Raw genomic sequence first — 14,058 nt, 5'->3', positions numbered from 1 at the left:
CAAAGCGCAGCGTGATAATTTGACATAATTAAGTTTATTAAAGTAAAGACGAAAACCGAAAACACTTCAACAAACTACAAAATAACAAACGAACGTAGACAGACCTGAACTATGAGAACTTACATATAACACGAAGAACGCACGAACAGGTACAGACTACAAACAAACGATACAGTCCCGTGTGGTAACATATACGGACACAGGAGACAATCACCCACAAACAAACAGTGTGAACAGCCTACCTTTATATGGTTCTCAATCAGAGGAAACGTCAAACACCTGTCCCTGATTGAGAACCATATAAGGCTAATTACAAATGACCTAAACATAGAAACACAAAACATAGAATGCCCACCCCAACTCACGCCCTGACCAACTAAACACATACAAAAATAACAGAAAACAGGTCAGGAACGTGACAGAGAGGGATGGAAGCTATACTGTTACACTGGCAATACTAAAGTGCCTATAAGAACATCCAATAGTCAAAGGTATATGAAATACAAATCGTATAGAGAGAAATAGTCCTATAATTCCTATAATAACTACAACCTAAAACTTCTTACCTGGGAATATTGAAGACTCATGTTAAAAGGAACCACCAGTTTTCATATGTTCTCATGTTCTGAACAAGGAACTTAAACGTTAGCTTTCTTACATGGCACATATTGCACTTTTACTTTCTTCTCCAACACTTTGTTTTTGCATTATTTAAACCAAATTGAACATGTTTCATTATTTACTTGAGGCTAAATTGATTTTATTGATGTATTATATTAAGTTAAAATAAGTGTTCATTCAGTATTGTTGTAATTTTCATTATTACAAATAAATTTAAAAAATCGGCCGCGGCTTTTTTGGTCCTCCAATAATCGGTATCGGTATCGGCGTTGAAAAATCATAATCGGTCGACCTCTAGTGATAATGACATACAGGTGTGTGAACAGGTGATTAGAATTCAGGTGATTGGGATCTGGAGAGTGAGCTGCGTTCAGGGGATCTATGTGTTTGAGGGTGTGAGTTGGAAGCAGACCTAACAAACAGCAACGACCTAGGGAATAGTTGTCCTGCCTGAGCATTCAAAATGTGGGCTGGGCATCCTGAAGATGACTCTATAATATTAAGATAAATCAAATCATGTAACTTTAGGTTGTCAGGGAAAATGTATTGAGTAAAAAGTACATTATTTTCTTTAGGAATGTAGTGAAGTAAAAGTAGTCAAAAATATAAATAGTAAAGTAAAGTACAGATACCCCAAAAAACGACTTAAGTAAAAATACTTGAAAGGACTACTTAAATATTTTACACCACTGAGTAATTGATAAAGCATAAATACAATACAGTGCCATCACAAGCTGCAGGTATTTGGACCAGTGATTTCACTAGCAAAAGGTCATAGCACAAGTACATAGGAACAGTCTGATGTATTCTGAGTCTCCTGTCCACCACAATCACAATTCCTCCCTTTACAACCTGACTCAGACCAACACCCCCTACCCTCAAGACAGACCAACACACAGTCACATCTCTGCTTACTGCTGTTCCTGCTTACTCTACACTAACACCTTCTGCCACTGGTGTCACCTCTGTGTTCATCATCTTCTCTGTTGTTTCTGTCCTCCCAGCACTGTGTGGTTCTCTCTCTGTCTCTCTAACTGTTTTGTGGTCTGTTGTGTAACTGTCTCTCTATCTAACTGTGTTCAAATCAAGTCAAATCAAACTTTATTTGACACATGCGCCGAATACAACAAGTGTAGACCTTACAAGCCCTTAACCAACAGTGCAGTTCAAGAAGAGTTAAGAAATTATTTACCAAATAAACGAAAGTAAAAAATTCTAAAAAGTAACAATAAAATAACGAGGCTATATACAGAGGGTACCGGTTAGTTGAGTGTGCAGGGGTACAGGTTAGTTGAGGTCATTTGTACATGTAGGTAGGGGTAAAGTGTCTATGCATAGATAATAAACAGAGAGTAGCAGCAGTGTACATAACAAATGGGGGGAGGGGTGTCGATGTAAATAGTCCGGTGGCCATTTGATTAATTGTTAAGCAGCCTTATGGCTTGGGGGTAGAAGCTGTTAAGGAGCCTTTTGGTCCTAGACTTGGCGCTCCGGTACCGCTTGCCGTGTGGTAGCAGAGAAAACAGTCTATGACTTGGGTGACTGGAGTCTCTGACAATTTTATGGGCTTTCCTCTGACACCGCTTAGTATATAGGTCCTGGATGGCAGGAAACTTGGCCCCAGTGATGTACTGGGCTGTTCGCACTTCCCTCTGTATCGCCTTACGGTCAGATGCCGAGCAGTTGCCATACTAGGCGGTGATGCAACCGGTCAGGATGCTCTCGATGATGCAGCTGTAGAACTTTTTGAGGATCTGGGGACCCATGCCAAATCTTTTCAGTCTCCTGAGGGGGAAAAGGTTTTGTCGAGCCCTCTTCACGTCTGTCTTGATGTGTTTGGACCATGATAGTTTGTTGGTGATGTGGACACCAAGGAATTTGAAACTCTCGACCCGCTCCACTACAGCCCCGTCGATGTTAATGGGGGCCTGTTCGGCCCGCCTTTTCATGTAGTCCACGATCAGCTCCTTTGTCTTGCTCACATTGAGGGAGAGGTTGTTGTCCTGGCACCACACTGCCGGGTCTCTGACCTCCTCCCTATAGGCTGTCTCATCGTTGTCGGTGATCAGGCCTACCAAATCAAATCAAATGTATTTATATAGCCCTTTTACATCAGCTGATATCTCAAAGTGCTGTACAGAAACCCAGCCTAAAACCCCAAACAGCAAGCAATGCAGGTGTAGAAGCATGGTTGAGCTGTTACCACTGTTGTGTCTTCAGCAAACTTAATGATGGTGTTGGAGGCGTGTTTGGCCATGCAGTCGTGGGTGAACAGGGAGTACAGGAGGGGACTAAGTACACACCCATGAGGGGCCCCAGTGTTGTGGTCTGTTGTGTAACTGTCTCTCTCTCTAACTGTGTTGTAGTCTGTTGTGTAACTGTCTCTCTCTCTAACTGTGTTGTAGTCTGTTGTGTAACTGTCTCTCTCTCTAACTGTGTTGTAGTCTGTTGTGTAACTGTCTCTCTAACTGTGTTGTAGTCTGTTTTGTAACTGTCTCTCTCTCTAACTGTGTTGTGGTCCGTTGTGTAACTGTCTTTCTATCTCTCTCTCTGTCTCTCTCTCTAACTGTGTTGTGGTCTGTTGTGTAACTGTCTCTCTCTCTCTGTGTCTCTCACCTCCCAGCAACTGCTGAGTCTGCAGGAGCAGCTGAGGAGTAAGGAGGTGGTGCTGGAGCAGGCTAGAGACGAGCACAGATACCTGCAGGGAGAAGTCCTAGCCCTGAGAGACAAGGTGAGAGAACATGTACACACGCACATGCATAAACGCACATGCACACACACGTGCACGCACACACACACACACACACACACACACACACACACACACACACACACACACACACACACACACACACACACACACACACACACACACACACACACACACACACACACACACACACACACACACACGAGAGTGAAGGCTCATATGACTGAGCTAGATGGGAGGGAGTTAGGTACATGGGTTTGATGTAGTGGCATTCTAGTATTTATTTTGGCAGGTTACTATACGGTAACTATCTCTTCAAGTATTCTCTTTCTATTGGTGTTTCTATGAAAGTGGCTCTCACTTTCCCTCACTTTCCCTCACTTTCCCTCAGTAGGGGGTCACACGCATGCACACACACACACACACACACACGCATACACATGCACGCACACGCACGCACACATACACACACACACACACACACACACACACACACACACACACACACACACACACACACACACACACACACACACACACACACACACACACTTTGCATCCCCAGAAGCACTGTACTGTTGAGTGAGAATAATACAACCAGTGGATGGATGAATACATTTCTGATTTCTATCTGATGATGCTAACTGTTATTGTTGCATGACTGTTATTGGACTGAGGTAATGGGAACATCAATAAGCACAGAGCTCCTGTGGAGAAAGAGTGTATTCAGCTGGAATCAGAGAGATGGATACCTAGTGAGGATAAATAGATGAACAAATAGAAAGATAGATGAACATCCAGGGAGGATGTATTGTTTCCATACGGTCTAAAGATCCTACATACACTACATGACCAAAAGTATGTGGACACCTGCTTGTCGAACATCTCATTCCAAAATCATGGGCATTAGTATTGAGTTGGTCCCCCATTTTCTGCTATAACAGCCTCCACTCTTCTGGGAAGGCTTTCCACTAGATGTTGGAACATTGCTGGGGGGACTTGCTTCCATTCAGCCACAAGAGCATTAGTGAGGTCGGGCACTGACGTTGGGCGATTAGACCTGGCTCACAGTCGGCGTTCCAATTTATCCCAAAGGTGTTCGATGAGGTTGACGTCAGGGGCATTGTCATGCTGAAACAGGAAAGGGCCTTCCTCAAACAGATTGCATGGCTTGTGCTCAATTTTATACACCTGCCAGCAACAGGTGTGGCTGAAATAGCCGAATTCACTCATTTGAAGGGGTGTCCACATACTTTTGTATATATAGTGCAAAACAACAGCTACCTGGATCCTGCTTCTGTTACTAAGAACATGCTCTATGCCTCTGCTTGTTACCAGGGTTACCAGTGTGAATGGTAAGTACTTGATGTTGGTCTCTGTCTTGATCTCTTTCTGTCTTGTTCTCTGTCTGTCTTGTTCTCTGTGTGTCTTGTTTTCAGATGCTGACTAATGGAGATGTAGTGGAGGGGAACAACGGAGAAACACCTGAGAAGGTCCGTCTGCTCCAATACACACCACTGTACTGTACCCACACAATACTTCACACACACACACCACTGTACTGTACCCACACAATACTCCACACACACACACACACACACACACACCACTATACTGTACCCACACAATACTCCACACACACACACACACCACTATACTGTACCCACACAATACTCCACACACACACACACCACTATACTGTACCCACACAATACTCCACACATACCACTATACTGTACCCACACAATACTCCACACACACCACTATACTGTACCCACACAATACTCCACACACACACACACACACACACACACACACACACACACACACACACACACACACCACTATACTGTACCCACACAATACTCCACACATGCCACTATACTGTACCCACACAATACTCCACACATACCACTATACTGTACCCACACAATACTCCACACATACCACTATCCTGTACCCACACAATACTCCACACACACACACACACACCACTATACTGTACCCACACAATACTCCACACATACCACTATACTGTACCCACACAATACTCCACACATACCGCTATACTGTACCCACACAATACTCCACACACACCACTATACTGTACCCACACAATACTCCACACATACCACTATACTGTACCCACACAATACTCCACACATACCACTATACTGTACCCACACAATACTCCACACATACCACTATACTGTACCCACACAATACTCCACACATACCACTATACTGTACCCACACAATACTCCACACATACCACTATACTGTACCCACACAATACTCCACGCATACCACTATACTGTACCCACACAATACTCCACACACACCACTATACTGTACCCACACAATACTCCACACATGCCACTATACTGTACCCACACAATACTCCACACACACCACTATACTGTACCCACACAATACTCCACACATGCCACTATACTGTACCCACACAATACTCCACACATACCACTATACTGTACCCACACAATACTCCACACACACCACTATACTGTACCCACACAATACTCCACACATGCCACTATACTGTACCCACACAATACTCCACACATACCACTATACTGTACCCACACAATACTCCACACACACCACTATACTGTACCCACACAATACTCCACACATACCACTATACTGTACCCACACAATACTCCACACATACCACTATACTGTACCCACACAATACTCCACACACACCACTATACTGTACCCACACAATACTCCACACACACCACTATACTGTACCCACACAATACTCCACACATACCACTATACTGTACCCACACAATACTCCACACATACCACTATACTGTACCCACACAATACTCCACACACACCACTATACTGTACCCACACAATACGACACGCGCGCGCGCGCGCGCGCGCACACACACACACACACACACACACACACACACACACACACACACACACACACACACACACACACACACACACACACACACACACACACACACACACACACACTCATCATCTCTGTACCCTCTTCTTGAGTGCTTTTATTGACCCAGCCAGCTGGTGTGAAGAGACGTCAGTATCTGATGGGGGATAGGCCTATGCATTAAGGGTGGGTGTGATATGGGGGGGTAAGTAAAATAGTGCCTGTGTGTGGAGGGGTTAGGGTTTGTAGTGGCTTATTGTGTATGTCCCTTGTGCCCTGTGAAAGGCAGACATGGACTGGAGTGGAGAAGAGAAGGAGACAGGGGAATCCCATTGGAGTAACACCAATAGCACCAGCCACTCTCCTCTCTCATAAAAATAACACTACCCCAGTGACTACACACACCCGTACACACATACAGGACACACACACACACACACACACACACACACACACACACACACACACACACACACACACACACACACACACACACACACACACACACACACACACACACACACACACACGTTTGCTGAACTTTATTCTGCCCCTGTAGTTACTGTTTATTCTGCCCCTGTAGTTACTGTTTATTCTGCCCCTGTAGTTACTGTTTATTCTGCCCCTGTAGTTACTGTTTATTCTGCCCCTGTAGTTACTGTTTATTCTGCCCCTGTAGTCACTGTTTATTCTGCCCCTGTAGTTACTGTTTATTCTGCCCCTGTAGTTACTGTTTATTCTGCCCCTGTAGTTACTGTTTATTCTGCCCCTGTAGTCACTGTTTATTCTGCCCCTGTAGTTACTGTTTATTCTGCCCCTGTAGTCACTGTTTATTCTGCCCCTGTAGTCACTGTTTATTCTGCCCCTGTAGTTACTGTTTATTCTGCCCCTGTAGTTACTGTTTATTCTGCCCCTGTAGTTACTGTTTATTCTGCCCCTGTAGTTACTGTTTATTCTGCCCCTGTAGTCACTGTTTATTCTGCCCCTGTAGTTACTGTTTATTCTGCCCCTGTAGTCACTGTTTATTCTGCCCCTGTAGTTACTGTTTATTCTGCCCCTGTAGTCACTGTTTATTCTGCCCCTGTAGTTACTGTTTATTCTGCCCCTGTAGTTACTGTTTATTCTGCCCCTGTAGTTACTGTTTATTCTGCCCCTGTAGTTACTGTTTATTCTGCCCCTGTAGTTACTGTTTATTCTGCCCCTGTAGTTACTGTTTATTCTGCCCCTGTAGTTACTGTTTATTCTGCCCCTGTAGTTACTGAAGTGGAAGCTGATACCCATCTGAGAGCTGATATCATGCTTTCAGTATCTATTTCTTCTTATGCAGAAGTAGCAGCAGCAGTAGTATCAGCTCCCATTGTGCGTCTATAAGGACTAACACAGCATTGTGTGTGTGTCTACAGGTAGTGAACGGGTGTGCGACCACTCTGTACCGCAGCAGAGACAGGAGGAGTGAAGCAGCCATGAGAGGAGCCCTCACATCAGAGAGAGAGGCTCTGCTACTGGGTAAATATCATCTACTATCTATAACATACAGTATATCATGTCAATTATACACTCTTTACTGGAAACCATATTGTCTACATTGTCTCCTTTTCTTCTGGAATAGTCAGCTGACTGGGAGGGTTTTAATGGTTGTGGTTAGGCTGAGGGTAGGGGGTGGATTGGTACATTTAGACATGTTGGAGGGGGGCCAATGTTTAATGGGGCGAAATGGTTTTGAAGCAGCCCACGCCTGTCTGTCATGTTCTTGGATGAAGAACCCAAGGATCGGGATGAGGGGTTGGATGGAGGCGGACTCAGGGGACAGGTACTGTGGGTCTGTTTGCCAAGCAAGACTCTGCTGGCCCTGGCCACACACACATAGAATAATCCCCTATACACACACACACATGCACACACGCAGGCACGTGGACACACACATACATTATCTCTCCCGGCTGCACACAGCGGTGCTCTGCTTGTGTTCACACACAGAAACACACTCCATCCACACAGAAACACACTCCATCCACACAGAAAGACAGTGTATCGCAGGGCGCTGGGGACACAGTGACAGACGAGGACGCCGTCAGCCAGAACAGAAGAAAAGACAAACCGGCTCCAGGAGAGAGGAGAGATAGAGATTGACTGGAGAACACAAATTGACTAATTCTCCTGCGGCTCTCTCCTCTCTCTCTCTCTTCACCCTCTACCATTCCCTTTCTCTCCTCCCCCTCTATTTCTCCCTCTCTCTCCTCCCTTCTATCGCTCTCCCCCTCTGCATCTCTCTCCCTCTCCCTCTCTCCTCCCCTTCTATCTCTCTCCCCCTCTGCATCTCTCTCCCTCTCTCTTCCCCCTCTACCTCTCCCTCTCTCCTCCCCCTACCTCTCCCTCTCTCCTCCCACTTTATCTCTCTCCCCCTCTCCTCCCCCTCTACTTTCCTCCCTTTCAGCTCCCATAAATATAATTTCATCACAAATGAAAAGCAGCCTCTATCTGATTCTGACTGGACTGATTGTATTAGCCTGATTTCCTTTTGTTTCCTGTCATTGTATGAATCTCCATACAACAAGCACAAAATAGTCCTGTGCCAATTCTCAGATGTACAGCTAGAAAGCGGAGTTCCCTTTGGTGCTGCAGAGAGGAGAGAGGAGAGAGGAGGAGAGCAGAGGAGAGGAGAAAGGAGGAGAGGAGAGAAAGGAGAGGAAATCAAATCCAATTTTATTGGTCACATACACATGGTTAGCAGATGTTATTGCGAGTGTAGCGAAATGCTTGTGCTTCTAGTTCCGACCGTGCAGTAATATCTAACAAGTAATATCTAACAATTCCAAAACAAATACCTAATACACACTAATGTAAGTAAAGGAATGGAATAAGAATATATAAATATGAATATATGAATGAGCAATAACAGAGCGGCATAGGCAAGATGCAATAGATAGTATAGAATACAGTATAAACATATGAGATGAGTAATGCAAGATATGTAAACATTATTAAAGTGCCATTATTAAAGTATAGAGTGTTACATTTATTAAAGTGACCAAGCAGAGAGGAGAGCAGAGGAGAGATGAGATCAGAAGGAGATCAGAGAGGAGAGCAGAGAGGAGAGCAGAGAGGAGAGCAGAGAGGAGAGCAGAGGAGAGATCAGAGAGGAGATCAGAGGAGAGCAGAGAGGAGATCAGAGAGGAGATCAGAAGGAGATCAGAGAGGAGAGCAGAGAGGAGAGCAGAGAGGAGAGCAGAGGAGAGATCAGAGAGGAGATCAGAGGAGAGCAGAGAGGAGATCAGAGAGGAGATCAGAGAGGAGATCAGAGAGGAGATCAGAAGGAGATCAGAGAGGAGATCAGAGGAGAGATCAGAGAGGAGATCAGAGGAGAGATCAGAGAGGAGAGCAGAGAGGAGAGCAGAGGAGAGATCAGAGAGGAGATCAGAGGAGAGCAGAGAGGAGATCAGAGGAGAGAGGAGATCAGAGAGGAGATCAGAGAGGAGATCAGAGAGGAGATCAGAGAGGAGAGCAGAGAGGAGAGCAGAGAGGAGAGCAGAGGAGGGATCAGAGAGGAGATCAGAGGAGAGCAGAGAGGAGAGCAGAGAGGAGATCAGAGGAGAGCAGAGAGGAGAGCAGAGAGGAGATCAGAGAGGAGATCAGAGGAGAGCAGAGAGGAGATCAGAGAGGAGAGCAGAGGAGAGATGAGATCAGAAGGAGATCAGAGAGGAGAGCAGAGGAGAGATCAGAGAGGAGATCAGAGGAGAGCAGAGAGGAGATCAGAGGAGAGCAGATAGGAGAGAGCAGAGAGGAGATCAGAGGAGAGCAGATAGGAGAGCAGAGAGGAGAGAGCAGAGAGGAGAAGGCAGCAGAACATTTATCTCTTTTAGCACGGCCCACAGAAAGCCAACATGAAGGAGAGGAGAGGCAGAGTTCTCTATCTCCCTGCCAACAAGCCGCCCTGCCTGCTTCCCTGCCTGCCGCAGACAGCACAGCTTCTGGGCTTTTCATTTAATAACCAACACAGGCATCTATAAGGGACACACACCTACACACACACAGACACGCGCCAGCATGCATGGATACACACTCGTCTGCAATCTGCAAACATCCCCCCCCCCCCCCCCCCCCAATGTTACGTCATATAAATCAGGGGAATAAATATTGTCTCTGGGTTCCCAGGGGACTGCACTATATCCTCTCCCCCTGAGTGGCTGTGCTACCTCTGCAGGACTTCAGTAATCAACTCAAGTGCTCTTTGTGCTCGGACCAGCGTTTATTGCATTTATTGCACGACAGCAAGATGCAGATTGCAGCTCTGGAGGACAACTGGATCTGAACAGCCTGTTTTCCCTCCCATGTCTCTCTCTCTCTCTCTCTTCCTCTCCCTGTCTCTCTTCCTCTCCCTGTCTCTCTCTCTCTCTTCCTCTCCCTGTCTCTCTTCCTCTCCCTGTCTCTCTCTCTCTCTTCCTCTCCCTGTCTCTCTTCCTCTCCCTGTCTCTCTTCCTCTCCCTGTCTCTCTCTCTTCCTCTCCCTGTCTCTCTTCCTCGCCCTGTCTCTCTTCCTCGCCCTGTCTCTCTTCCTCTCCCTGGCTCTCTCTCTTCCTCTCCCTGGCTCTCTGCCTCTCCCTGTCTCTCTTCCTCTCCCTGTCTCTCTTCCTCTCCCTGTCTCTCTTCCTCTCCCTGTCTCTCTCTCTTTCCCTCTCTCTCTCTCTCTCTCTCCCTGACTCTCTCTCTCTCCCTGACTCTCTCTCTCTTCCTCTCCCTCTCCCTGTCTCTCTTCCTCTCCCTGTCTCTCTCTCTCTTCCTCTCCCTGTCTCTCTTCCTCTCCCTGTCTCTCTTCCTCTCCCTGTCTCTCTCCCTCTCCCTGTCTCTCTTCCTCTCCCTGTCTCTCTTCCTCTCCCTGTCTCTCTTCCTCTCCCTGTCTCTCTTCCTCTCCCTGTCTCTCTCCCTCTCCCTGTCTCTCTCCCTCTCCCTGTCTCTCTTCCTCTCCCTGTCTCTCTCTCTCTCCCTGACTCTCTCTCTCTCCCTGACTCTCTCTCTCTCCCTGTCTCTCTCTCTCGCTCCCTGTCTCTCTCTCTCTATTCCTCTCTCTCTCTCTCTTCCTCTCCCTGTCTCTCTTCCTCTCCCTGTCTCTCTCTCTCTCTCTCTCTCTCTCTCTCTCTCTCTCTCCCTGTCTCTCTCTCTCTCTTCCTCTCTCTCTCTCTCTTCCTCTCCCTGTCTCTCTTCCTCTACCTGTCTCTCTTCCTCTCCCTGTCTCTCTCTCTTCCTCTCCCTGTCTCTCTCTCTCTTCCTCTCCCTGTCTCTCTTCCCTTCCCTGTCTCTCTCTCTCTCTCTCCCTGTCTCTCTCTCTGTCTCTCTTCCTCTCCCTCTCTCTCTCTCCCTGTCTCTCTCTTCCTCTCCCTGTCTCTCTCTCTCTCCCTGTCTCTCTCTCTCTCTCTCTTCCTCTCCCTGTCTCTCCCTCTCTCTCTCCCTATCTCTCTCTCCCTGTCTCTCTTCCTCTCTCCCTGTCTCTCTCTCCCTGTCTCTCTCTCCCTGTCTCTCTCTCCCTGTCTCTCTCTTCCTCTCCCTGTCTCTCTCTCTCTCCCTGTCTCTCTCTCTCTGTCTCTCTCTCTCTCCCTGTCTCTCTCTCTCTCTCTCTCTCTCTCTCTCTCTCTCCCTGTCTCTCTCTCTCACACTATCTCTCTCCCTGTCTCTTTCTCTCTCTTCCTCTCCCTGTCTCTCTTCCTCTCCCTGTCTCTCTCTCTCGCTCCCTGTCTCTCTCTCTCTATTCCTCTCTCTCTCTCTCTTCCTCTCCCTGTCTCTCTTCCTCTCCCTGTCTCTCTCTCTCTCTCTCTCTCTCCCTGTCTCTCTCTCTCTCTTCCTCTCTCTCTCTCTCTTCCTCTCCCTGTCTCTCTTCCTCTACCTGTCTCTCTTCCTCTCCCTGTCTCTCTCTCTTCCTCTCCCTGTCTCTCTCTCTCTCTTCCTCTCCCTGTCTCTCTTCCCTTCCCTGTCTCTCTCTCTCTCTCTCTCCCTGTCTCTCTCTCTGTCTCTCTTCCTCTCCCTCTCTCTCTCTCCCTGTCTCTCTCTTCCTCTCCCTGTCTCTCTCTCTCCCTGTCTCTCTCTCTCTCTCTCTTCCTCTCCCTGTCTCTCCCTCTCTCTCTCCCTATCTCTCTCTCCCTGTCTCTCTTCCTCTCTCCCTGTCTCTCTCTCCCTGTCTCTCTCTCCCTGTCTCTCTCTCCCTGTCTCTCTCTTCCTCTCCCTGTCTCTCTCTCTCTGTCTCTCTCTCTCCCTGTCTCTCTCTCTCTCTCTCTGTCTCTCTCTCCCTGTCTCTCTCTCTCACACTATCTCTCTCCCTGTCTCTTTCTCTCTCTTCCTCTCCCTGTCTCTCTTTCTCTCCCTGTCTCTCTTCCTCTCACTGTCTCTCTTCCTCTCTCTCTCCCTTTCTCTCTTCCTCTCTCTCTCCCTGTATCTCTTCCTCTCTCTCTCAATGTCTCTCTTCCTCTTCCTGTCTCTCTCCCTGTCTCTCTCTGTCTCTCTTCCTCTTCCTGTCTCTCTTCCTCTCTCTCTCTTCCTCTTCCTGTCTCTCTCCCTGTCTCTCTTTCTCTTCCTGTCTCTCTTCCTCTCTCTCTCACTGTCTCTCTCTCTCTTCCTCTCTCTCTCTCTATCTCTCTCTCTCTCTCTCTCTGCAGGCATCATATCTACCTTCCTCCATGTCCACCCGTTTGGAGCCAACATCGACTATCTGTGGTCCTACATCCAGAGACTGGACACTACGGTCAGTATCTTTACATGAAATAGTCACTAAAATAGAGAAAGGGAAAAAAGCTGGGGGGAAATGAAATCTCATCTAATTGTTGCACAAATAAGAACTTAGACCTGTTAGGTGATCCCACCTGTCCCTGTCCCGTCCAGGTGTCAGCGGGGGAGTTGGAGTCTCTGATGAGTCGTCTGCCCAGTGTCTTCAGACAGGAGCTGAGTGGAGTGGGAGCCACGCTGGAGAAACGATGGAAGTTCTGTGGCTTCCAGAGCCTCAGCTCCGTGTGACACAGGGAGCCACTCACACACACACACTGTATGGAACAGGACACACACACATCGGATGACCCAGGACACACACACGGCCTGAAAGACCACATGTGGGACAGAAACATACACACTTCCTGACCAGCCTCAAAACCTGGTGGACACATGAATAGAAGGCGTGTCAAATCCACAGACTGTTCGAATGGTGTGTGTGTATGTTGCGTATCCACAGACATCAACAGTGCATAGTGATAATACTCAAACACAAACAGACACAGGACAAGAACAAAAGCTACAAGATCCCCTGACGGATCTTTCAGAGTTATATCTTTGCAAGGGATCTGCTGACACTGAGGTAGAGGAATCCACATGGATCTCTACTTGATGCTGTATAACTAAATCCACTGATGTCAGCCAAAGTGGTCACAGAGCAGACCTTCTCTATGGTAACGTAGTGACCCGACCCCAGCCAACAGAACAGAAGGTTCTTAGTCCTAACGTATCTCTCGAATGGACTGGAATGGTTTGAGATGCCTCTCTCTGTTCCCTCTCTCTGATTTCAGACTCTCTCTCTGTATCCTCTCTCTCTGTATCCTCTCTCTCTCTCTGTTCCCTATCTCTCTGTATCCTCTCTCTCTCTGTTCTTTCTCTCTCTCTGTTTTATCTCTCTCTGTATCCTCTCTCTCTGTATCCTCTCTCTCTGTTTTCTCTCTCTGTATCCTCTCTCTCTGTTTTCTCTCTCTCTGTATCCTCTCTCTCTGTATCCTCTCTCTCTGTATCCTCTCTCTCTGTATTCTCTCCCTCTGTATCCTCTCTCTCTC

General features: G+C 47.1%; 1 protein-coding gene across 1 annotated transcript in view; it reads left to right on the top strand.

Annotated features, from left to right (window-relative positions):
• Window positions 1–13,854, top strand: part of LOC120058068 (ecto-NOX disulfide-thiol exchanger 1-like) — a 99,043-nt gene extending 85,189 nt beyond the window's left edge. The window contains exons 7-11 of the mRNA XM_039006547.1: window positions 3,245–3,352; window positions 4,771–4,824; window positions 7,667–7,769; window positions 12,904–12,989; window positions 13,127–13,854. Of these exons, the coding sequence (XP_038862475.1) occupies window positions 3,245–3,352; window positions 4,771–4,824; window positions 7,667–7,769; window positions 12,904–12,989; window positions 13,127–13,258 (483 nt within the window). The 3' untranslated portion in view covers window positions 13,259–13,854. The remainder of the gene's footprint in view (window positions 1–3,244; window positions 3,353–4,770; window positions 4,825–7,666; window positions 7,770–12,903; window positions 12,990–13,126) is intronic.
• Window positions 13,855–14,058: the final 204 nt, after the last annotated feature.

Source organism: Salvelinus namaycush, chromosome 13 (genome assembly GCF_016432855.1).
Source record: "Salvelinus namaycush isolate Seneca chromosome 13, SaNama_1.0, whole genome shotgun sequence".
Taxonomy (NCBI): domain Eukaryota; kingdom Metazoa; phylum Chordata; class Actinopteri; order Salmoniformes; family Salmonidae; genus Salvelinus; species Salvelinus namaycush.
This window is presented reverse-complemented; position numbering and strand designations above follow the sequence as displayed.